The sequence below is a fragment of the Solanum verrucosum genome, unplaced genomic scaffold, assembly GCF_900185275.1.
Source record: "Solanum verrucosum unplaced genomic scaffold, falcon-dt-bn FXZP01000208.1, whole genome shotgun sequence".
Lineage (NCBI taxonomy): Eukaryota > Viridiplantae > Streptophyta > Magnoliopsida > Solanales > Solanaceae > Solanum > Solanum verrucosum.
The window spans coordinates 2,154,065-2,179,743 of NW_026020329.1; the positions used below are offsets into that span (position 1 = coordinate 2,154,065).

At 36.5% G+C, this 25,679-nt stretch overlaps 1 protein-coding gene and 1 long non-coding RNA gene across 3 annotated transcripts in view; one reads left to right on the forward strand and one right to left on the reverse strand.

The window, feature by feature from the left end:
* Positions 1-25,679, reverse strand: part of LOC125836077 (uncharacterized) — a 405,731-nt gene that overhangs the window by 343,293 nt on the left and 36,759 nt on the right. The window lies entirely within an intron of this gene.
* Positions 11,316-18,533, forward strand: LOC125836068 (apyrase 2-like). Its single transcript, XM_049515153.1, has 9 exons — positions 11,316-12,056; positions 12,508-12,636; positions 12,723-12,779; positions 12,910-13,002; positions 16,457-16,662; positions 16,867-16,958; positions 17,485-17,702; positions 17,840-18,029; positions 18,119-18,533. The coding sequence occupies exons 1-9, from the start codon at positions 11,715-11,717 to the stop codon at positions 18,232-18,234; spliced, it is 1,443 nt and encodes a 480-aa protein (XP_049371110.1). The 5' UTR covers positions 11,316-11,714; the 3' UTR covers positions 18,235-18,533.

The window sequence follows — 25,679 nt, forward strand, 5'->3', positions numbered from 1 at the left end:
AGTTTCACAGGTTCAAGCACTACAGTGGATCAGAAGAATTTTATTGAAGAACTGAAGAAGGTATTTGAGGTTATGCATATTGCCGATACTGAGTGAGTTGAACTAGCTGCATATCAACTAAAGAATGTTTCTAGGACTTGGTTTGATCAGTGGAAAAAGGGTAGAGCTGAGAATGCACCACCTGCGAGTTGGGCTTGTTTTGAGGATGCTTTCTTGGAGCGTTTCTTCCCCCGAGAATTGAAAGAGGCTAAGGTACGAGAGTTCCTCACACTTAAGTAAGATTCTATAAGTGTTCATGAGTATGGGTTGAAGTTCACCCAACTGTCCCGTTATGCTTTGGAAATGGTTGTTGACATGAGGAGTAGAATGAGCTTGTTTGTTATTGGGTTGGCTCGTCTGTCGAGTAAGGAAGGTAGGGCTACAATGCTGATTGGTGACATGGATATCTCAACGTTAATGGTATATGTGCAGCAGGTTGAGGAAGATAAGCTAAGGGATAGAGAAGAGTTTAAGAACAAGAAAGCTAAGACAGGGAACGAGTCCGGACAGTAGAAATGTAATGCCAACCGATCATCATTCCAACAGAAACAGAAGGGACCTGCTCTATCATCTGCTAGTGCACCTATACCTAAGAACAAATGTGAGTACAATAGTCAGAATTTCAGAGCTAAACCTACTTATTCTTAGGGTAGCATGGCATAAGGGGGTAGTAAGCCTCCTTCATGCGCTAAGTGTGGTAGAAACCACTCAGGTACATGTCGTAAGGGCTCCACTGGTTGTTTCAAGTGTGGTTAGAATGGTCACTTCATGCGCGAGTGTCCAAAGAACAAGAAGAGAAATGTTAATAGGGCAATAGAGCCCAGTTTTCTTCAGTTGCTCCACCAGACAAAGCTATGCCTAGAGGGGCTACTTCCGGTATTGACGGAGGAACAAACCGCTTGTATGCTATCAATAGTCGCCAAGAGCAAGAGGATTCGCCAAGTGTTGTCACTAGTATGTGATACGCTCAAATTGCACCTCCCTACAGAAGTATAAGCGATCGTTATCAAGTAAGAACTCAACTTGTAGGTTGGGGTCGATCCCACGAGAAAAATGGTTTAAACTTTACTTTAACCAACAATTATATTCAATTAGTCAAATTACTTCCAGAAACAAGAAATTAAAGGGGGGTTTGTTTGTGTGAAACAAATAGTAAGAATTTAATAAGTTATCAGTAATAAAAACTCAATTTTGGTTGTTATCAAGATGAGAGAAATAACTAGGGTATATGTGTTCCCCACAAGCTCATAACGCAATAATCCTAGTAACAACAATCATTTCCTAGTGTATTACATGCAAAATGATAAGTTAGGTATCTCCAAATCCTTGGTCCGGCATCTAGAGAATTTCACCCCGCACCTTGGTCCGGCTACATATGTATAATTTACTAACTCTTACCTTTACCTCATATTAGACATCATAATCGATGTTTGGCTTAGTTATTACTTCGCACTAATCGACACTAGCCTATTAGATAGTATCACACTAAATCTATGTTGATAATTCTTTTCTTGTTGATTACCTCCTTGGTCCGGCAAGTAGCAACAAGGCGAGTTCTAACGCGTTCACTCGTTAAAAAGACTTCTAAACGAAAGAATTATCAATGCATGCGAAACACTATTCAAGAATTGCTTATGTACTATTCGTACTTTGTTAATCGCTCATGGTTCCCACCTAGTTGTGGATTTAGTTACCCATATTAGCAAGAACACAATTCATAGTTTTAGATGAAGAAATCATGAACTTACGTAAAGAGAATAATAAACCCAGAAATTCAACTTGAATTGCAAAACCAAAATCTTCAAAACGCACTTAGGAAATCAATAATTGCTAGTGTTGCAAATTAATCTCCAAAACCACAAAGTAAAACTAAAATAATAATGTCTAGCCCCCAAAAATGAGGTTTACATGTCCTATTTATAGAAAACAAATCCTAAATTAAAAGGGAAACAAATTAAGGAAAGTTTGTTCAGGCACGCATCTTCATTCCACGAGACTGACTTACGAACCGTCGATGGATCTACGGTCTGTAAGTCCCTTCCGTCAGCCAGGACTTAGAAAATATTTTAGCTCATAAAAATCAGTTTCTCTTAAGCAAACGACGGACTTACAGTACGGACCGTAGATCGATCTATGGTCCGTCAATCCCCTCCGTAGCTTCACACTTAGAATCCTCAAAAATCAGGTACTGGAACCCTCACAGTATCATTCTACGGATCAATCAGTATGGTCCGTAGATCAATCTACGGATCGTCAATGGCCACCGTGGTTCCACACTTGGTCAGATTTCCCTGATTTGTCATCCATACCTTGCCTGCTGATCTACGGCCATCACCCACGGACCGTCAATGGACCTACAGTCCGTAGATCACCTCCGTGAATGCCCTTTTTTCTGCATTTCTTTCAGTTGTCTCTATATCTCTGTGCCTGAACATCTTTCCTGCAAAATACAATAAAAACACATAAAAACCAATACAAAAAGGCCCTAGACACACACAACTTGTAAGTGAAATGTATTAGAAATACCGTAAACTCACGGTATATCAGTATGATCCAAGTCTTTGACTTTACTGTTTATGCTTTACTAGACCCAGGAGTGAATTTGTCTTTTGTAACTCCATATGTTGCTATGAATTTTGATGTTAATCCTGAGCAACTTAGTGAACCATTTAGTGTTTCTACACTTGTTGGTGAGTCAATACTAGCAGAAAGAGTCTATCGTGATTGTCCCATTTCCATCAATCACAAGAGTACCATGGTTGATTAATTCAGTTAGACATGGTAGATTTTGATGTCATTCTTGGTATGGACTGGCTTCATGCCTGTTATGCCTCAGTTGATTGTAGAACTCGAGTTGTCAAGTTCCAGTTTCCAAATGAGCCAGTCTAAGAGTGGAAAAATAGTTCAACAGTGCCTAAGGGTCGTTTCATTTCGTACCTTAAGGCAAGAAAGTTAGTTTCTAAGGGTTGTGTCTATCACTTGGTCCGAGTTAATGACTCTGGTGTTGAGATACCTCACATTCAGTCAGTTCATATAGTTAAAGAGTTTCCAAAAGTCTTTACGTATGATCTACCCGAAGTCCCTCCTGAGAGAGAGATAGACTTCGATATAGATGTTCTTCCAGATACCTGTCCTATCTCTATTCTTCCATATAGGATGGCACCAGCAAAATTGAAAGAGTTGAAATAGCAGTTGAAAAATCTTTTAGAGAAAGGGTTAATTCGACCAAGTGTCTCTCCTTGGGGCGCTCCGGTCTTATTTGTGAGGAAGAAGGATGGTTACCTTAGAATGTGTATAGATTACCGCCAATTGAACAAGGTTACCATCAAGAATAAGTATCCACTTCCTAGAATTGATGATCTTTTCGATCAGCTTCAGGATGCTTCTTGTTTTTGCAAAACTAGACATCAAATTTGGCTACCATCAGTTGAAAGTAAGGGAATGTGATATTCCCAAGACAGCATTCAGGACCCGTTATGGTCATTATGAGTTTCTGATCATGTCGTTCAGTTTAACTAATGCACCTGCAGCGTTCATGGACCTTATGAATAGAGTTTTCAAACGTTATTTAGATATGTTTGTTATCGTCTTCATTGATGACATACTAATCTATTCAAGGAATGAAGAAGATCATGCTAGCCATCTCAAAATAGTTTTTCAAACTTTGAAAGATAAGGAGTTATATGCTAAGTTCTCTAAATGTGATTTTTGGCTTGAGTTTGTTGTGTTCTTGGGCTACATAGTTACCGATGATGGAATTAGAGTTGATACCCAAAAGATTAAGGCAATGCAGAATTGGCCTAGACCCACATTTTTAACTGATATTAGGAGTTTCTTGGGTTTGGTTGACTATTATAGAAGGTTTATAGAGGGGTTCTCATCTATTTCATCTCCTTTAACCAAGCTGACTCAGAAAACACTGAAGTTTCAATGGTCTGAGCTTGTGAGAAAAGCTTTCAGGAATTGAAAAAGAGGTTAACTACTGCCACAGTTTTGACCTTACCAGAAGGTACGCAAGGTTTTGTTGTCTATTGTGATGAGTCTAGAGTTGGTATGGGTTGCATGTTAATGCAGAATGGCAAAGTCATAGCTTATGCCTCCAGACAGTTAAAAGTTCATGAGAAGAATTACCCAACCCATGACTTAGAGTTGGCTGTCGTAGTATTTGGCGTCATTATTTGTATGTTGTTCATGTTGATGTATTTACTGATCACAAGAGTCTTCAATATGTATTCACTCAGAAAGAGCTTATTGTCAGACAAAGGAGGTGGTTAGAATTACTCAAGGATTATGACATGAGTATTTTTTATCACCCAGGTAAGGGTAATGTTGTTGTTGATGCTTTAAGTAAGTTGTCTATGGGTAGTACTGCCCATGTTGAGGAGGAAAGGAGAGAGTTAGCGAAAGATGTGCATAGACTTGCACACTTAGGAGTCCGACTAATGGATTCCACAGAAGAAGGAGTAGTGGTGAGACTGGGGTTGAACATTCATTAGTGTCAGAAGTGAAAGAAAAGTAAGACCAAGATCCAATTTAGCTTGAATTGAAGGCAAATGTTCATAAGCAAAAAGTATTAGCTTTTGAACAAGGGGGAGATGGAGTATTGAGATATCAAGGTAGGTTGTGTGTACCAATGGTGGATGAACTCCAGGAGAGGATCATGGAGGAAGCTCATAGCTCCAGATATTTCATTCATCCAGGTTCCACAAAGATGTATCGTGACTTTAGAGAGGTATATTGGTGGAATAGTATGAAGAAGGGCATTGCAGAATTTGTTGCTAAGTTTCCAAATTGACAACAAGTTAAAGTAGAGCACCAAAGTCCCGGTGGTTTAGCTCAGAATATAGAACTTCCGGAATGGAAGTGGGAGATGATTAATATGGATTTCATCACAGGTTTACCAATGTCGCATAGGCAACATGATTCTATTTGGGTGATTGTCGATAGAATGACAAAATCAGCCCACTTTTTGTTGGTAAAGACTATTCATTCGGCAGAAGATTATGCTAAGTTGTATATTCAAGAGGTGGTAAGACTTCATGGGGTTCCGGTCTCCATTATTTAAGATAGGTGCACAATTTACTGCACAGTTTTGGAAGTCATTCCAAAAAGGCCTGGGTTTAAAGGTGAACTTAAGTACTTCATTTCATCCTCAGACAGATGGGCAAGCAGAGCGCACTATTTAGACCTTAGAAGATATGTTGAGGGATTGTGTGATTGATTTCAAAGGGAATTGGGATGATCACCTACCTCTCATTGATTTTACTTATAACAATAGTTACCACTCGAGCATCCAAATAGCTCCTTATGAAGCTCTTTATGGGAGAAGATGCAGATCTCATATTGGATGGTTTGAAATTGGTGAAGCAGGGTTGATAGGACCAAATTTGGTTCATCAAGCTATGGATAAGGTGAAAGTGATTCAAGAGAGGATGAAAACGGCGCAGAGTCGTCAGAAATCCTATACTGATGTTAGGAGAAGAGAGTTAGAGTTTGAAGTAGATGGTTGGGTATATCTTAAAGTTTCACCCATGAAGTGTTTTATGAGGTTTGGTAAGAAGGGGAAACTTAGTCCCTAGTATATTGGACCTTATCGAATATCCAAAAGGATTGGCAATGTAGCTTATGAGTTGGAGCTACCACAAGAGTTAGCCGCAGTTCATCCGTTCTTTCACATCTCCATGTTGAAGAAGTGCATGGGCGATTCTTCATTGATCTTACCAACTGAAAATATTGGGATCAAGGATAGTTTATCTTATGAAGAGATTCCAGTTCAAATTCTAGATCGCCAAATTCACAAGTTGAGAACAAAAGAGGTAGCATCAGTCAAAGTCCTTTGGAGGAACCAATTTGTTGAAGAAGCTACTTGGTAAGCTAAGGAGGATATGAAGAAGAGATATCATCTCTTCGAATCCGGACAAGTTCTGAATTAAGGTACTAATCCTTTCTTAGTATTTATTTATAAGTTGGCATGTTGTTTTGCATTTGTTTGTGGGTGCTTGAATTGAATGTTGCATGTTACACCCTTAGCCTAGTAAGAGTAATCTCATTCGAGGATGAATGTTCCCAAGGGGGAGATATTGTAACATCTCGCAATTTGAAATAACTAGAAAGAAGTTAATAATTGGAAATAGTCACTTCTGGAAAAAATGAAAAATCTGGAAATTTTCTTAAGTTAGAAGAAATTGAGTTTTGTCCAACTTCAAATGGCAATAACTTCTTGCTCAGGATGAATTAGAGGTAGTTCCAGATATGGTAGTAAAGATCTAGGAATTATCTTTCCAACACTGCTGAGTTTGCGCGTTTCCGAGTTCATATGAGTGAGTTATGCCCTTTGGAAATTGGGATGTTGGAATAAGGAAAGTCCAATCCGGATTTTGAAAGGGTAGTTTGGTATTTTCCTTACCCTTTTATTTTAATTCGTTTTTGGTTATTACTTAGAGGTCTAAACTGAACTTAGTCAGTTTATGCTTTTGGAAAAAGAGTTAGGGTTTTGAGAGAAGAGAAAAGAATAGGAGAAAAGAGAAGAACGTTCAAGATTTGTCAAGATCATCGAGTTCAGCTTGTGGATTTCATCGGGGGTGATCCCTACAAGGTATGTGAGATCACATAGTGTTGGGTTGGTTCACCCACGCGCCAATCATGATTCAATTTCAGTGAAGTTATTAGATTTGAAAGTAAATCCTTAAGTTCTTGATGAAATTCATTTGAATACTTATAGGTTGTGTTGTTGGAGTTTTCTTGAGATTGATTCATGTTGTTAGTTGTGTTTTTCTAGTAGAATCTGATGTATATTGAGGGTACAAATGATTCTAAGTGTTTGGGGAAAGAACCATTGAAGTTTAGAGGGTTTAGAGATGAAAAACGAGCAAGAAAAATTGGGAATTTTCTGGGCAAGGGCATGGGGTGCCACGCCTCTCAGAGCTCCCCACTTAAGAGTCTGAAGTTTGGGCTCTGGGGAGACGCACCAGCCAGAGCGCCACAACTTCAGCTCTGAAGTTTGTGCTCTGGCGCCCTGCGCCTCTCAAAGAGCCAAGGACGCCAGTTCTTCCCATTTCTTCCCCAACTTCCCGTACTAGTTCCTTAGCAATGTACCTGTGTTTTATAGTTGATTCCAACACTCTAAGGTACATCTAAACATCATGAAATCATCCATAAACATGAGATCATGAACCTTGAATCCATAATTCAATTCAAGGAAAGTTAAGATCAAAGTCAAGAGAAGTAAGAGTCAAGTCAAGAGAAGTTCTTAGAGTTTTCCAAAAGTCTTTTTTCAAATGTTTTAACTTTGTTTTAAGACTTAAAGTTCAAGTTGAGTAGAGATTAAAGAGTAAAAAGCTTTTCTTTATATTGCACTTGTTTTAAACTGTTTTATATTGAAATAAGTTCAGTTATGTTGAGTTGAGTTGAACCATGTAAATTCTTCAAATTCCCTTCAAGCCTATGTTGTGTTAGCATTCCAACTCTCATACTCGTACATTCAATGTACTGATGCCAATTGGCCTGCATCTTATTATGATGAAGACACAGGTAACTAGGATTTACTTCCAGCACATCATTGATCCAGTTGAGCACTTCAGAGTCATTTGGTGAGCCTCATTGCATTCTGGAGGATTCATTTTTATTGCTTTCAGTTCTTTTCAGTATTTCATTTGTTAGGATGATCGGGAGTCCTGTCCCGACATCCATCTCAGTTGTTTTAGAGGCTTCATAGACAGTTAGATGTTAGTTCTTTAGTCTTTTCATTGTCATTATCTTATTTTAAGACTTGAGTTTGCTTTAATGACCAAATTGAATGTTCTTTTATAACATTCCAGTTTATTTCATAGCTTTATCTTTATTGATTTAAGTCTTCCACTAAGTAAGTAAGTCAGGCCAAGGGTTCACTTGGGGCCAGCAATAGTTCTCGAGTGTCAGTCCCGCCCAGGGTGTAGGCTCGAAGCATGACACTAACTGACCACTTCAATACAATTCTTTACTCTCAACAATAGGATGTTTACTTTTTTTTGTATAGTTTGGGTATAATCAGGGCATTGTCTCGACCAGTGCTTATGACACTCTTAGAGGCTATTGTGGAACAATATTCTAGGTTTCTTTCTGTAGCTTTTAGTCTCCAGCCCCATAGGCTTGGCATGTATATATATATATATATATATATATATATGTATGTATGTATGTATATGTATGTATATGTATGTATGTATGTATGTACGTATGTACGTATGTATATCTTCAGTTGCAACCTCGTTGACTAGCTAGTACTTTATTATTTTTAGCTTGTCTACCTTCATCTATATGACTTGTTGTTATTCAGGTTATGACCTTAATGGTCCAGTCGTAGTATTTTAGATTGTATGTTGCCAACCTTCTAGGCCCACAGTTGAGTTAGTTGGTATGTTTCAGTGGCTAACTCGATTGCATAAGGTATCGAGTGCCAGTCACGCCTCCCCTAGTTTGGGGCGTGACATTTTTATTACCCCATCCCAGCCTATCAAGTACCCCCAATCCCACACCTCACTACTCACCATTCCCAAAAAAATCTTTTAATTTTTTAGGGGTGGATGGGATGGAGGGCGGGGATAGGGTGTGGGATGAGATAAGAAAAAATAATTTTATTTTAAAAGTAATTTTATTTTTTTAAGGCGTTGGGTCGGGGGGGTTGGAGTGGGGGAAGTCAGGATAGGTGGTGATGTGAGATAAGAATATCTTTGTTAGAACTTTTAAAAAATATTATGAGGGGTTGGGGGGTGATGTGGTTGGGGTACTGGGTAAGGGATGGGATAGAGTAAGATGTTTTTTCTTTAAAAAGTTCTTTTTTATAATTACTAAATTTTAGCATTTAATTTTTTAAATATTTTTTCTTAATTGTGTATGTGCGTGTGTGCGTGCGTGTGCCACATCAACATTTTTTTCACATATACGCATAAGAGGAGTGTTTTTAAATTACTTAACCAAGTAAAATAGTCTTTTTAAAACTGTCAAGAATTATGTCACTAAAGTAATAATTTATGCTGAGTTTGGAGGAAAAAATGTAGAGGTAATTTCGTACAAACATTTATAACGCATGGATTAGTAATACAGGGATTAACAATGTAGAGATTAGTAATGCATAGTTTATTTTTTATTAAGTGTTTGGTTCATTGCTTCCCACTTAATCTTGTGTTTGATTTAAAACTCTACAAAAAAATTATTTCCTATTATACCCTTGTGTTATTATTAGATTGTTTATTTCATGTAATTGGTCAAGGTAGATAACCACCGGACAATATATATTTTTTGTAGGATTTTCTATTTCATTTAACTAGTTAAGTTATATATATATATATATATATTAATTTTGAGGTGTGATGTACCACTAAGGAGATCCTTGATGGCACTGTGTATTTTTAATCTTTTGTTGGTCAAATATATCTTAAACTTAACATAGATTTAAGGCTACTTAAATTGTTCGATACCTAAAGCTTATTAAAAAAAATAGCTCAAGTGGTTAATCTACGAACTACATAAAAGAAAATGGAGAATTTTGTTTTTTAATGAAATCATCAAATTACACTAAACGGATTTGGAGAATTAAAAAAGAACATGTATAACCAGTCCAATATAAATAAAAAAGAAATCAAATTACAAAAGAAATTTAGGAAAAAGAATAGGGGGAGTTTAGTCATTTAGGGGTCTTATCAGGGGCGGACGTACAGTGGGTCAAGTGGGTTCATATGAACCCACTTTGTTGAAAAATAACACAGTATATATATGTATATTTAATCAGTTTTTAAAATTTTATATGTATATATTAACTTTTGACCCCACTAACACAAGTGTGACCCTTCCGAGTGGTGAAGAGGGTTCAATTTTCCCAGCCAACCCGGGTTTGAATCCATGTTGCCACATTTTAGTTTTAATATCTTGAACTCACTTCGTGAAAATTCTGGGTCCACCACTGGGTCTTATCCAAAGATTGTCAAACCTTGAATTAGTTATCCCTTTATTTTCTAGGGATAAAATAAGACCACATATGTTGTATCATTAATCCATGGATTAAATTAAATAATGTAACCAACTAATGTACACTACTTGTTTTGTTCAACTTTGGGATAAATGGTGAGAAAACAATACAACTTTTGCATCACCAACTACACAACTTGAGGTTCATGAATGAGTATTACTCACTTCTAACTAACGACTTGTTACTCATATTTTGTAGTGTTTCATAAGACTTATTAGAGGACGGGGAAGACTTAACAAAATAATACTCCATATGTCCTAATTTTCTCTAGATGTTGAGTTTATTTCAAGGTCATTAATCATCGTCACAATGTGTGTTACACAAGATGATGTGAAATTGGTCTGTTTATGTAATCCGTAATTCTTCAAGAAGACAAGATTACCCCGGATCTTCTGGAGAACTTCTAAGAAATTTCCAATGAGAGAAACTATTGCTTGACTATAAGTCAAGTAAGGAAAAAAATGAACAATAATTAAAAACATGATTTAAGTCCTCCATCTACTTAAGAGTATGTAGCAACAAAACAATAATACTGTGAAGAATTATTTGTTTTTTTTTGCTTTTAATTAAAAAAATTGTTTGATATGTGTTTTAATTTCCTGCTTTTTTATTCAAAAAAATTTAAAACCTCAAAAGTTATCTTTAAGTAGGGAAAAATGAGGTAAAATAAGATGTTTTTTTAAAGTTCTTTTTTTTAAAGGGAAAATAATTGTTTTGTCCCTGTGTTATGACCTTATTATGATTTTAGTCCGTGTGATATTTGACTTCCCCTATTTAACCTTTAATTAAGAAAGGAGAACAATTTTAATCTTTTTATAAACAATTGCTACAAATATTATAAACATATTTGTCACTACAGTCAAGAACAATTACGATATTACAATAAAGAATACTCTTCCACTATTGATCACAAAGATTAAGTCGATTGAAAAAGAATTACACACGCTAAGATTGAAAAAGAATTACACACAAGGAGAACAATTTTAATCTTTAACTTTAACTAATATTAATAATTTATTCAATTTTTGTCAAAATATTTTGTCCATATGGAGTGTGACACGATCGTTTCTTTTAAATAAAAAAGAGAGTGTATTACACACTACGAATCTACGATAAAGTGTAATAAAAGAGAGATAAGTGTGTTTGTCAACCTAATAAGTGACTATTTTTTAAATATAAAATTCACAATTTCAATAATTTAAATATGAAACTAAAAAATAAATAAAAATTAAGTGTGTTTCCAACCGTAATGTCTTAGTTTCTCTCCACATGTGTCACTCACTAGTCAGTAGAGTGGCAAATTGCTCATGCCCGGTTCAACAGTTCAGTTCTCCATTTCAACAGACGTAAACCCGAAAGTCCTTCTTCTTCCCCACTGAACTTCGCCACTTTGCTTATCCTACACTCTCGGATCAGCCCCTTTCCCATCAATACAAGATTCCTATAGTGTACATAAAACCCAATATTCTCAAAGCAATAATCTCTACAGGAGCGGCATTTTGCTTTACAGCCGTTCCTGCTGTACAATTTTTTCAAATTTTGCTTCTAGTTTTCTAGTACAACAAGAAAGAAGAACGAACTGGAGTCAATACAAGAAACCCAGTCCAAGAAACCGCCAGGTAACGGTCAGATCCGATACCGATCACCATCAGCAGCAGAACTATTAGAGCATATGCAACAGGAAGACCCAATTCAAATGGAGCATGAGAAAATGTTGAAACGTAACAGGCAACAACATGGGGACTCGTTTTCTGATAAGATCCATAGATATCGTGGAGTGATTTTAGTGATTTCGGTTCCTATGTTGCTTATTTGTTTTGTCCTTTTTGTAATGCCCACGAATTACTCTGATTCGATGGGGTCAGTTAATAGGAAGTTTTCACCCAAGTTTGGATCTAGAAATTATGCAGTTATATTTGATGCCGGTAGTTCTGGTAGTAGGGTTCATGTTTTCTGTTTTGATCAACATTTGGATCTTGTTCCCATTGGCGATGACCTCGAGCTCTTCTTGCAGGTAATTTTTGGATTTTGAGTTGATTTTGTTCTTCAAAATGCTGCTCAAATGGAGCCCGTAATTGCAAGTTATACTTTTTGGGTGTATTTGATGTGTCAAAGTTGTTTTTGCAGAACATACTTTCGTTGATGGAATCCCTTTTTAGGAAAAAATTACTCTTGTCACTTAGACTTCTGCCATTCAATTGTTGTTGTTAACCTTTACTACTCAATAGTATCATCAACGCATTATACTTATAATCTTGTTCTTCATTGAACATTACAATATGCCACTTACTCTTATACACATCCAACATTGTGAATTAGCATATCCCATGGTAAAACATTTATCATAGAAAAATTTTCTCTATACAGAATGTACCCTGTAAGTTTGTTGCAAATGATCACCTGTATTGTGTAAAGGCTTTCTCTTGGCACCAATTGTTCATCTATAGTTGGGTTTGGCACTACAGAAAAAACCAGGGCTGAGTGCATTTGCTAGTGACCCTGCATCGGCTGCAAAATCTCTTCAATCACTTTTGGAAAAAGCTGAGGATGTAGTTCCAATGGATTTGCGCAGTAACACACCAGTCAGAATTGGGGTGAGTGGATACAGTTATAGAATTAGGTTGACGTTAGATTCTTTAGCCTACTCAATATACTGAATACTGATGTGGAGTATGTCTAGGCAACTGCAGGTTTGAGGCAGTTGGGAGGTAATACATCTGACAAGATTCTTCAAGCGGTAAAATTGATTCCTTTCTTAGACCATCCTTCGTAACAGGCTTTCTTTCTGCTTGGGCATGTCTTATGATAGAATTTTAACTGTTCCTTTTCTATTTTGAATTTCTGAATCACTAAAATCTCATTTGAAGGTGAGGGATTTTCTGAAGAGCAAAAGCAGCCTCAAGTCAAAGGGGAGTTGGGTTACTGTTCTTGACGGGAGTCAGGAAGGTGCTTATCAATGGGTATGTAATGTGGATTTCAACTTGTTCTGTTCTTCTTTGTACTTAGAACTACCATGTCATTTGAAGTTATAGGTGCTTGCTTAATTTGAATTTGAGATTCTTGAACTTTTTTTGGAGCTGAGGGTCTACCAAAAACAACCTCTCTACCTCACAAAGGTAGTGGTAAGGTCTACATACATCCTACCCTCCCTAGACCCCACTTATGGGATTACACAGGGTATGTTGTTTTTATTTTGTTGTAGATACCAGAGAGAAGTAGTGGTTATGATCTCCTGTCAAGGATCATTTTCTGGTAGTTTACCCTTTTGTGTGATGTTGATTAGTTAATTCAAAGTTGTTGTCTCTTTATGCCAAGATGTAGGGTAACTAGAATGGAAGAAGTGAATTCTAGCTCAGCTTAAAGGAGAAAACAACCAAAAGTAGAAAATGGCCGTCATGCCAATTTTTCAGTATTACCAATTAACATCTTGAAGCTGCCTTTGAAGAAGCTTCATATGAATAGCAACTCTAGTTGGAGTTGTCAAACCAGAGAACAAGGACTCTTATCATCCCGAATGCTTTCTTGTTGCATTCACATCGTATCCCTATAATTTCCACAGAAGTATTTTGGTCTCCTTCAAGCCTTTAGGCCATGTTTAGTGACACTAGATCAGATTGCAGGAAAACAACTGATCCCATCTGAAAGATGAGATTATTATCCTACTCATTTCAGGATATTCTATCACTTCCATGGAGTGGGGATAAGGGTTGAGCTTTTAAGTTCATTAGATAACTTATCCCATCCTAAAGATAGGGATGAGGGGAAGAGCTTTAAGTTTATCCGTATTCCCATCCTATAGTGTTTGAAACAAAAGGTAGAATATGCAAATTGGAGATTTTACTGTCCAGGTGGCTTCTCAATGAGCTTTACAGTCTTTTTGGGGATATGCTAAGAGAAGACATCATGAATACTTTGCAATGTTTCCACTATCATGAAGTGTTCGAGAGAAGCTTCAATGCTACAGATGTTGCTCTCAACCCAAAGAAAGTAGGTGCATCTGAATTATGGGACTTCAGACCTACAAGTCTCACAAGTGGGTGTATAAGATCATGGCTAAATTATTGGCAGAAAGACTGAAAAGGGTAGTTAGCAGCCTAGTAAACAAACATCAGATGCCATTTAAAGGGGAGACAGATGGGGAAGGGGAATCTGATGGGGAAGAAAGAATGAAGAAAGATGGGTTAGATTTATTGGAAAACGGGTTTGGGTGTTGGGTTGGGTGGGGCTTTTTTATTTGATAAAAAAATATGTGGACCAATGAAAATTGGCCATTTGTTTAGTTGAATTACATGTCAGATTTCCCTTAACTAAAAGGGCATTGTTTAACCTAAAGAAAACGTTAAGGACATTTTAAAACCAATAGGTGGAAGGAGGGCATTTCTGAACCATTACTAATAGGTCAAGGGCGTTTTTGAGCCTTTTTCGTTGTTTTTTTTCATTAGAAAGGAGACTCAGGCAGGGTGATGCTTTGACACCTTTCTTGTTCATTCTAGCCAAGTAAGGCTACAATAGTATGGCGAGGATTACAAGTTCTCATAAAATAAGTATGATGAGGATTACAATCCAGAACAGGTGGTTAAGAGGATTTAAGATGGGCAATAGGTTAGGAGAGGACATGTAACATTTCATTTACTTAATGTAGATGACACAATAATTTTTTGTGAAGCTAGGGCAGAACAAATAAGATATTCTACTAGTATATGAATCAACATCTGGTTTGATTGTGAACGGGAGGAAAAAAGTCTATTCCCAAAGAGACTGTACAAGTGTGACTCTAGCCAACATTTTGCAATGCAGGGTGGGGAAAATGTCAACAGTTTACATTGGCATGCCTTTGGACAATCTAAGCTACACAAACTCTTCATTTTCAGTGCCGCTCCTGTGTGGACACAATGTGAGTGTCGGTGTGGGTATGGGATCTGTACCGCATCTGGTCAATTGATTTTGGGTACTTCAACTAATATTGACGGTGAAGTTTGGGACAAATACAGTGACTTTTGTAATCAAACTAAAAGTTAAGGTGAAATTGAAGAAAAAGAAATACCTCGTATGTAGAAATTTCTATGTCAGTCCTTTTCTTTACATCTCCTTCTGTGATTCTCCTCTTGATCAATATTTTCTCCTCAAAATACCTTGTTAGTTTTCCAAATTATGACTCATAATTTTGACATAGAACTCTATTTTTTAGATATTTGAATTATTTATAGCCGAATCCTCGTACCTGTGTTCGTATTTGGATCCATACCCCAAATCATAAAATTTAGATCATTATTTTGGGGTCATAGGTGGCCTGGAGAAAACATCTTGAGAATCACATTTCCTAAAATGTATAATATCTCTTGTCAAAAGAAGACGTTAGTCCATTGGTTATGGAGTATGCAAGGGGGAGAAGTTATTTGGGATTTGAGGTTTAGGGAGGAATCTTCAAGACTGGGAGGTTGGAGAATTTCAAAATCTGACTCGATTACTTCACCAACAATAAGTTTTTATGGATACTGTAAATGATGGAGGACAGGAGGAAGTGGTGTTTTCTCAGTCAAATCTTTATGAGAAATTCCTCTCTAGGGAGGAATACCACTTTTTCACAGAGTGTAATATGACCTCCAGGTACCTCAAAAAGTTTGTTTCTTCACTTGGTTAGCTGTGAAGGAAGTAATCTTGACGGCGGAAAATTTATGAAAAAGGGAGATCACTTGTGTCAGTTGGTATTTTATATATAATCTGGAGAAGACGTAAGTAAACCACCTCTGATTACATTGTCGGTTAGCGTCTTCTTTGTGGGGGAGAATTCTGAGATGGTTTGGAGTTGAGTGGGTGGTGCCTGGCACTGTGAAAGACTCAACAGTTAGTTGGGCTCTTAGAAGACGGAAGAAAAGAAGCAGAGACTGAGATTGTTGCTCGATTGGCACTCATGTGGACCGTATAAGAGAGAGGAACATAAGAGCTTTTGAGGGCATAGAGAAAAATTTTACGTATTTGAGAAATAGTCTCTTTGCTCTTATTTCTTTTTTGCATTCATGAAGTTCCTAAGGAGGCAGGGATGCAGATACAGCCAGGAGGTTTGCCTAGAAGCAGCCTAGGTATAGAGGATTGGGTGGCTTTTGTAGAAAATCATGTTTTGCTGTGAGGTTCTCTACGTTTTGGTATACAGGCACTTTTTACCCCTGTTAATATGAACACTATTACTTCATAAAATAACGAGGAGATTGCTTTACTAGTGAAACTGTTTTTATAATTAAGATCTTTGCATATGTAGGTAAAATTGATCACATTTGTGCTATCTTCTCTTGATCGTTAATCCAACCACATGGATTACATGACCCATCTAACCTTGTGTTCATAAACTGACTGTAGGATACACGAGTCAACCAATTGATACAGTTTGTTGAATTTGTATTACAAATGTCTGTGCAGGTCACCATTAATTATTTGCTAGGCAATTTGGGTAGGAAATTTTCTGATACTGTTGGAGTGGTTGATCTTGGAGGTGGCTCAGTACAAATGGCATATGCCATCTCAGAGTCAGATGCTCAAAAGGCTCCAAAGCTATCAGTTGGAGAGGATGCGTATGTGCAAGAGATGTATCTCAAGGGGGTAAAATATTACCTCTATGTTCACAGGTCCGTCTCAATTCTCATCATATGTAAAGATGTATATGATCTCAGAAAATGTCAGGGTACCCAGTTAACACTTGCTAAATTTACCTTGAATTTCTGTTCCGACTTATTTGCAGTTTCACTTGATATCTGGACATGTGGGTTTCCTTGTGTTTTCTCACCCTTTTATTGCACATATTTAATGTGATTTACCCATCTTGTTTGCAGTTATCTGCGCTATGGATTGCTTGCAGCTCGAGCTGAGATTCTGAAGGTGACTAAGGAATCTGGCAGTCCTTGCATCTTGACAGGGCATCATGGTATTTACTATTTTTCTCAATGCTGCTATTTCTGTCCCATAGTTGGTTCTTTTGGTGCGATTGTCTTTTTCAAAGCATCACTTACCTCCCTCCATCTCTCTCTGTCTCTCAATGAGTAAGTAAGAGAAGAAACCTTTCTCTTAACAATCCACTAAAACAGTAAGAAGAAATCCTCTCTGTGAAGTTTCAACTTCTGTTTTCCCCAAAATCAAGGTTGTCCTTAAATGTTTAGTTACTCGTAAAGCAAGTCACTCGTCTTTATTGTCAAACCTTTTGACTATCCAGTTCAAAAATTTGCCAGAAGTCGTGTCATCATGTGCAGATCACGTGAAATTTTACCCCTCCAGATCTGAAATGTTTGAAATACGTATGGACAAAGAAAGGAAGAGATTTTTCTACTTAAATAGAACTGAATTCGAATTTAATGAAATTTTGAGGAAAGGGTTCAATTATGGTACTGGAATTATTTCATCAACTATATATTCCTATAAAAGTAAATTTGTCTTGACAATATTTTCTTTACAAGGGTCCTACAAGTATGGAGGAAAGGTTTACCCGGCATCGACTATGTCTGAGGGTTCAAGCATGACAAAATGTAGGTTGGTAGCCCTGAAGGCTCTGAAAGTTAATGAATCAACATGCACCCACATGAAATGCACCTTTGGTGGAGTGTGGAACGGTGGAGGTGGAGCTGGTCAGAAGAATATGTTTGTGGCCTCATTTTTCTTTGATAGAGCTGTTGAGGTACGAGTCACCATTGAGTTAGATGCTTACCAAACTTTGATGGGCTTACAATTGTACCTTTTGCTGCTGTTCCGAGAAAGGATAAATTCCCTACTATTCTATGGTTTTGCAACTAATATAACGTCTTGTGGGCACAGGTTGGTTTTGTTGATCCAAATGTAGCTGTTGCTAAAGTTCGCCCAATTGATTTTGAGAGTGCAGCTAGACGTGCTTGTGATACTAGACTTGATGATGCCAAAGCTACATTTCCTAGTGTGGAGCCAGATAACTTGCCATACTTGTGCATGGACCTTGTCTACCAGTACACACTACTTGTAGATGGATTTGGTAAGACTAGATTCATCCTTCAGGAAATACACAAATTACAGATCAGTTTTAGTATGTTTCATTTAGTCATTGAATACTTTATTGGACAGGACTTGATGCTCGTCAAGAAATGACATTGGTGAAAAAGGTGAAATACAAGAATTCCCTAGTTGAAGCAGCATGGCCATTAGGTAGTGCCATTGAAGTCGCGTCATCAATGAATTAACTTAAAAGATTCAAGATTTACACATCCGGTTTTGCCTTGTATTAGCTTGTGGGTATCAACTATCAGCGGTCTCTGACCTGCAACTAGGCTCTTCGCGCTCGAGAAGATCATCCTTGCCATATAGTTGGATGCCTGGTTCAAGCAAATCGCGATTGTTTCCCCTTTTATTCCAAGGGGGTGGCTGGTTAAGAATAATGATAAAATCTGTTTGTGATTATATTATAGGAAACACTGATGTTTGACGAAATGAATGATAAGATTCGATTTTTATGTCATTCTTAAGCTCTCTTTGTCCATGAGTGGAAATCCAATGATATATATATATATATATATATATATATATATATATATAGAGAGAGAGAGAGAGAGAGAGAGAGACGCAATCTAGTAAATCAACTTCCTCAGTATTAAAATCCAAGCTGGTGTGTTCTCAAAATTAAAGAAAACAGCATAATTTTCTTAATTGTTCGAGCACAGTGAACAAAAGTAGATGAATAAATATGAGAAAAGTAAATAAATTAAGATCAAAATAAAGTGGGAGGATACCAGGGAGACGATCAAAATAAGTTTTTGACAAGACCATTAATCGATAAAACAAATATAGTATTGAGGATTTGAGGTGGACAAAGCCCTTCCATCCTAATTAACTTTGTTCTTTCTTCACAAAGCAATGATTCACTTTCTAGAATTAATAATTTTGAAAATTATTTGATTAATCTGCTCGTACAAATTTATATTTATATAATCATTTGATTTTCAAAATAAAAACATATAAGTCACAACTCTTACTTTCAAGTAGCCAAAGAAAGATAAACAAAGAAAATCAAAGACATCATGAAAAGGGAGTAAAAGTGCATTATAGTGCTACAAAATATTATCAAGGAGAAAAATGGAAAGAAGAATAAAAAAAGGTACAAATTCTTATAAGATGAGAGGAAAATATAAGAATACTAAAGAAGAAATGAAGACCAAGATATTGCGAGTGGAATATAGTGTTATTTTATTTTCTTCAAGTGTATCTTCCACAAGGGTGAAGAAGTATGATTTTGTCTTCAATTAATCAATAAAATAAATACACTAATAAGTATTGAGGCGGACAAAGTCTTCCATCCTAATCAATTTTGTTCTTTCTCCATAAAGCAGTGATCCACTTTTAAACATGAAATGAAGACAAAATGATATTGAGAGTAGAATGTAGAGAGCCTTATTTTATTCTCTTCAAGTATATCTTCCACAAAGGTGAATAAGTATCATTTTGTCTTCATTTAATCAGTAAAACAAATACAACAGTATATACTGAGGCGGACAAAATCTTTCCATCCTAATCAACTTTGTTCTTATTAGAGAGTCTTATTTTATTATCTTCCATCCTAATCAATAGAATGTAGAGTCTTATTTTATTCTTTTCAAGTGTATCTTCTAATACCCTTTTATAGGATGCACAATTTATAATCTTTAACAAATATGTTGGTACAATATTTAAGTAATACATTAAAAGATACATGTATGTTAAAGAGTTAAATGAATAAAACATCCACAATTAAATGAATTCATAACACTCCCCCTTGGATATGTTTATAAATAATTGTCTCGTTAAAATCTCACAAGGAAAACCTCAGTAGGAAAAAACCTAGTGAAGGAAAAAGAGTATACATATCTTGTGATACGCCTTAAGTGCCGCCTCATTAAAAATCTTACCAGGAAAATCTAATGGAACAAAATCTTCAAGAAAAAAAAGAATACAACACATATTTTACTTTCCCTGATAAAATTTTATTTGATATCTCGAAGCTGATGCATTTTAATCATTTATCTTAGCTCTCAAATGTTGACATTGGCAAGACTTTATGAATAAATTTGTAAAATTATCACTCAAACGAATCTGTTAAACATATATTTCACTATTTTGTTTAATATCATGTGTGAAAAAGAACTTAGGTGAAATATGTTTTTTTCGATCTCCTTTGATTTATTCTTCCTTTAATTGAGCTATGCAAGCATCATTATCTTCATATAATATTGTTGGAATCTTTGTTGGCACAAAAAGATTACATTATTGCAAAATGTGTTGAATCATTGATCTCAACCTGTAACACCCCTCAAAATGAAGTAGGATAAAGTAGAGCCTCACATGGGTTTTATACATTAATAACTTGTTAAAATAATGAAGAATAGCCTTTTTAGTCAGTTTAAAGAGTTTGGAAGTCAAACGTCAAGGGACGACCAAGACGTTCGGAAACTACTCTTTTACGTGTTGGTGTGTTCTAGTATGTTGTTCATGTTTTTATGTGTTGTTTTGAGTCTAAAATCAGTGGAGGTGACCCTAGTGTCTTAATAAATGTTTTTAGGGTCAAAACGTTCGGATACGACACCCCGGGGGGCCACCCTAAGGGTCCCCGAGGAGGACCCCAACCTTGGCCAAGCAAGGCAGCTTGAAGTTGTGCTTGGAGGGAGCATGTCCGCGTCGCGGACTAGCTCCACCAAGGGCCAAATGTTCGGTCCGCGTCGCGGACGTGTCGCAGACTCTTCTGTCTCAAAATTTAATTTTCAGAAACTGGTGGGAACACCTCCGCGTCGTGAACCTGTGCCCCGACGAAATCTGCAAAAATAAAACTCAACTTTGACTTGTTTAAAAAGGTCCAACTAAGTGAGGGGTAGTTTGGGTACCTTGGGTTATTGTTTTAAGTGTTTTTAAGTATATTTAAACATTTAAACTCTATTTTTAAAGTCATTCTCCTAAAGTCAAAACCCTCCCTCTCTCAAACACTCTCAAAAACCCCATGGAAGCTCAAGGTGAAAGATGGAGCTAGGGTTGATGGTGGCTACTGATTTCTTCTTCATTTTCATTTGGTTCTTGATGATTAAGGTATGGGGATCCTTTATCCTTGATTATTCTTTCTTTCAAGGAGCCCAATCAAAAGGTTTTCAAGGTTTTTCAAATACACAAAATCCTATTTTGAATTCTAAGCATGAGTTCTTGCATTAAATAATTTTAAATGATGTTTCATGTTGTTATTAATGATTATTTATGGTTTTAAGAAAGAAATCTTTGTGAACCCATGTCTTCTCAAATTCTTTAAATTTGGCCTAAAGTGGGTTTAATGATTTTGAGTAATTGATGAAGGATTATTGAGTGGTTTGATGTGGGCTGTTCTTATATGATCTTAGCTATGTTGAATTGCTGGAAATTTTTATTGAATTGTATAATGTGAGGTAGTAGCCTTGAATGGTCATAAGTTGGGATTTAGCCTTTATGTTGGTTATTGGATATTGTATAGCTTAACTTGTATAGTTGAATGTTGTTGTTATCATTGTTATTGTATTGTTAAATGTTAGAATATGAGGATGATGAAGATAGCTATGGAAAGAGGGTAAGTTGACCTAACTTGATGAATATTGTATAATTGGCATGGAATTGAGTATTGTGGCTTATGACCTTTGAAAGGTTGAAAGGTGGTAAGATGGCTTGATCTATTAATATTGCTATAATTGTTTCTTAGGTTGGATCCACCTTTGGTGGAAGTGTTGCCTGTTGCTCTAGAATTATGATTGTGGCCATGAAGGGCATTATATAAGTATTGTTGTGTTATTATATATAAATGAGGCTATATGTAAAGTCCTATATGAAGCTATATGTAAAGTTTTATGTGAAACTATATGTGAAGATATGATCTGAATGAGTTTATGTGATCTTGTGATGATCCCATATAAAGTGGATAGCATTGTGATCTAAAGTATGATTTCTTATGAGGTATATATGTGATGATGTTGGATTATGAAGTGTCCTCAAATGATAATGTTGTGACTTGGTTAGTAGACTAAAGTGTCTCTTCTTGTTACTTAAAGTCTTGAATGCATGAATGTGTGAAATGGGTTAGAACTAAGAAATGGTGCCCTTTCTATAAATGCTAAAAGAGGAACTCTAGGCCAAGACTTGAATCGGCAGAACTAAGAAATGGTGCCGTTTCATAAGTCTAGCTTTCCTAAGTAAATGTATAACTTTGAAGGATGGGCCTTAGGGCGATGTTCCCTTCTTGAGTGAAATGATAGACTTAGAGATGGATGGAGCCGGAACGGCTTGAGAATCCTTATCTAAGAAAGTTAAATGAGCTATCCTTATGAACCTTGATTGGCTATGACTAATAAATGAGGCCTTTCTTGGGAAGAGGTACTATGAGTTGGTTGAACTAGAAAAGGAACCCTCTCTAGTACATACGTGATTGAATATTCTATGGGAAACAAGGCTAGCACCGAGTGGATGTGGTTAGGAAGGTGGCCTAGTTAAGTATGAGATTAGGCACAATGAACTTCCTTGGACATCCCCTAAACCATGTGCCTACATGGGTTGTTTACTAGTTCTACCCTTGGCAAGTAAAACAACCTCCACGAAGTAGGATAGACTCCGGATTCCATGCCTAGCTAGTATGGTCTATGTCGGTTATGCCTATTCCCATCATGTGGGATGTGCACTATAGTTATTGGATAGGTTCTACAACGTGTAGGTAGTAGTATGGGATGCTATCTACACATGGCACGAGTAGGCTTTGAAGATACTAAAGTGAGTTCCCTAAGTCTAACGACTATTATGTGAAAGTCCCCTTATGTGCTTGAAGGTCTCCTAAGTGGTTTCTTAAAGAATGTTAGTCTATTGGTGTTATGTTGTAAATGAAATGTCATTATCTAAGGTAATCTTGAGGAACACTTAAGTGTGCTTGAAGAGGTTGTATGGGCGGTCACTTCTTGTCTCACTCAAGCGTGTCTTAAGGTTATATTAGGTAGAGGTCCTATGGTAAAACAATGGCATGTGTTCTTCTAAAGTTAACCATGGGTTGGATATGGATATGTTGAGTATGTGTATGGTTGGCTATGGTCTTATATGCGAATGTTGACTTGTATTATATCTCTTAGACTTGTGAAGTGAAGGTTTTATCAAAAATGATATGAAAGCATATGTACCTTGTAAATGTCTGTTGAAGCATGTTTTGCATGGGCTCCATACTTAGTACTTAATTGTGCTAACCCCTTTCTTTCCCTTTTTGACTAAAGTGTAGGGATTGGGAGATGGTGACATGTCATGGCTACTTGATAGGTTTCTAAGTGTTGACGATGAAAACTTGGTGAGTCCTCATAGATTCGAGGACAACACCTTACATGTTCCTTTTGATGTATTTCTAGTATTTTGTTTACGTCTTGTATGGGCTTAGTCCCATTGTTGTATTCAAGTATTAGATGGTTTTGAGACATCATGTATAAAGTCTAGAAAGTCTCTCGCTTGCTATTTTTAATGAAATGTCTTCTTTGTAAGGAAAGTTTTTAAATTCTTAGTGACTTTTATGATCTATGCGATGAATGAATGCTAAGGCTTGTATGAGACCTCCGAGAGGTCGAATACGCATGTAACTTCTAGGGGGTGCTCTCGGGTCGTTACACAACCATACACACTCTCGACTAGCTTCATCAATGACTATTATCTCCACATGATTTGAAAAAGTAGTAATAAATGTGTGTTTTCATCGAACGCCATGATATAGTTATTCCCTCCATATGTGAATAAATAGTATGTCTAAGATTAGACTTTATGTGGGTCAGATCAATATCCCGCATCTGCATAATCAATAGGGGTGGGCATTCGGTATTTCGGTTCGGTTTCGGTTTTTTTTTTTTGGTTTTTTCGGTTTTCGATTCTTGTACAACGTGTACCGAACACCAAATCGAAATAATTCGGTTCGGTTCGGTTTTTATTATTTCGGTTCGGTTTTTGTTATTTCGGTTTTTTGTTATGGGCCTGCTTAGTGGGCTTTTTAAAATTTTGTAATTTTTCTGTTTATTTTATTTATGTTTATTTCTTTTTGCTTATTTTACTCAGTTTTTCAAATTATTGTATGATTCAAAATAATAAATTATCGTTAACATTGAAATTTAGCCTTGTATAACATTGAAATTTACCGGTCGTTGTTGTGCTACGGCTGCCTACTGGTCGATTGGCAGCTGCTGCATGCTGCTGGTCGCCGGAACGGTCGACGCTGCTATAGTCTGTAGACGACTAGACGTGGGAAGTGGGAACGGTAATTTTTGCCTTTTGGGAAGTGGGTTTGTAAAGTTGAAAAGTTTGAAAAGACAAACTTTTGTTTTTAATTTTAAATTATAATATTTATTTTTAAATATTAATAATTAATATAATATTAATATATATTATAATTTAATATATTTCGATAAACCGAAAAACCGAAATACCGAATTACACAAAAATTGCATACCGAAAACCGAACCGAAATACCGAAAAATACAAAACCATGTACCGAATACCGAACCGAAAACCGAAATACCGAAACCGAATTACCAAAATAATTCGGTTCGGTTCGGTTTTTCGGTTTTTCGGTGTTTATGCCCACCCCTAATAATCAATCATTTCTGACTTGAATGTATTATGATACACCAATTTCATCTCAATTGCTCCTTGAAGATATCTGAATATATGCTTAACACCTTTCCAATGTCTTCTTGTTGGACGTGAGCTAAATCTCGCCACTAAATTTACTGTAAATTAAATATTTGATCGGATATTGTTGACAAGGTACATAAGTGCCCCGATAGCACTGAGATATGAAGTTTCATCACCAAGAAGTTCTTTATCCTTTTCTTGAGGTTGGAATGAATCCTTATTTATATCAGGCCATCTCACAACCAATATGATACTCAATGGGTGTGATTTATTCATGTAAAATCGCTTCAACACCTTTTTAGTGTATGTTGATTGTTGGATAGATATCCAATTTGTCAACTGTTCAATCTGTAGGCCAAAACAAAATCTTATCTTACGAAGATCTTTCATTTCAAATTCTTTCTTCAAACACTCAATAGATTTTGAAAGATTTTTAGGAGTGCCAATGATATTCAAGTCATCAACATATACAAATATTATAACAAATTTAAATTTCAACCTTCGTATAAAAATACAAAGATGAATAGAGTCATTCTTATACTCTTCCATTAGCCAAAATTCGCTAAAATGATTATACCACTGATACGCTCAAATTACACCTTCCTAAAGAAGTATAAGCGATCTTTGTCAAATAAAGAACCCAACTTGTAGGTTGCGGTCGATCCCACGAGGAATATGGTTTAGACTTAAACTTAACTCACTATTATATTCGTTTATTCAACTTATTTCCGAGACAAGTAAATAAGGGGAGCAGGGGGGGGGGGGGGGATTTGTGAAACAAATAACTGATTGTTGTTTAAGTAACAAGTGAGCAAGAGTCAAACTTTGTTGTTATCAATGAGAGAGAGAAACTAAGGTGTATGTGTTCCCCATAAGCTCTTAACGCGATATTCCTAATAATCGTAATCCTTTACTAGTGTTTTACATGCAAAGTTGGTAAGATATGTATTCCTAAGTGATTGGTCCTCCAAATAGGGAATTTCACTCCGCACCTTGGTCCGGC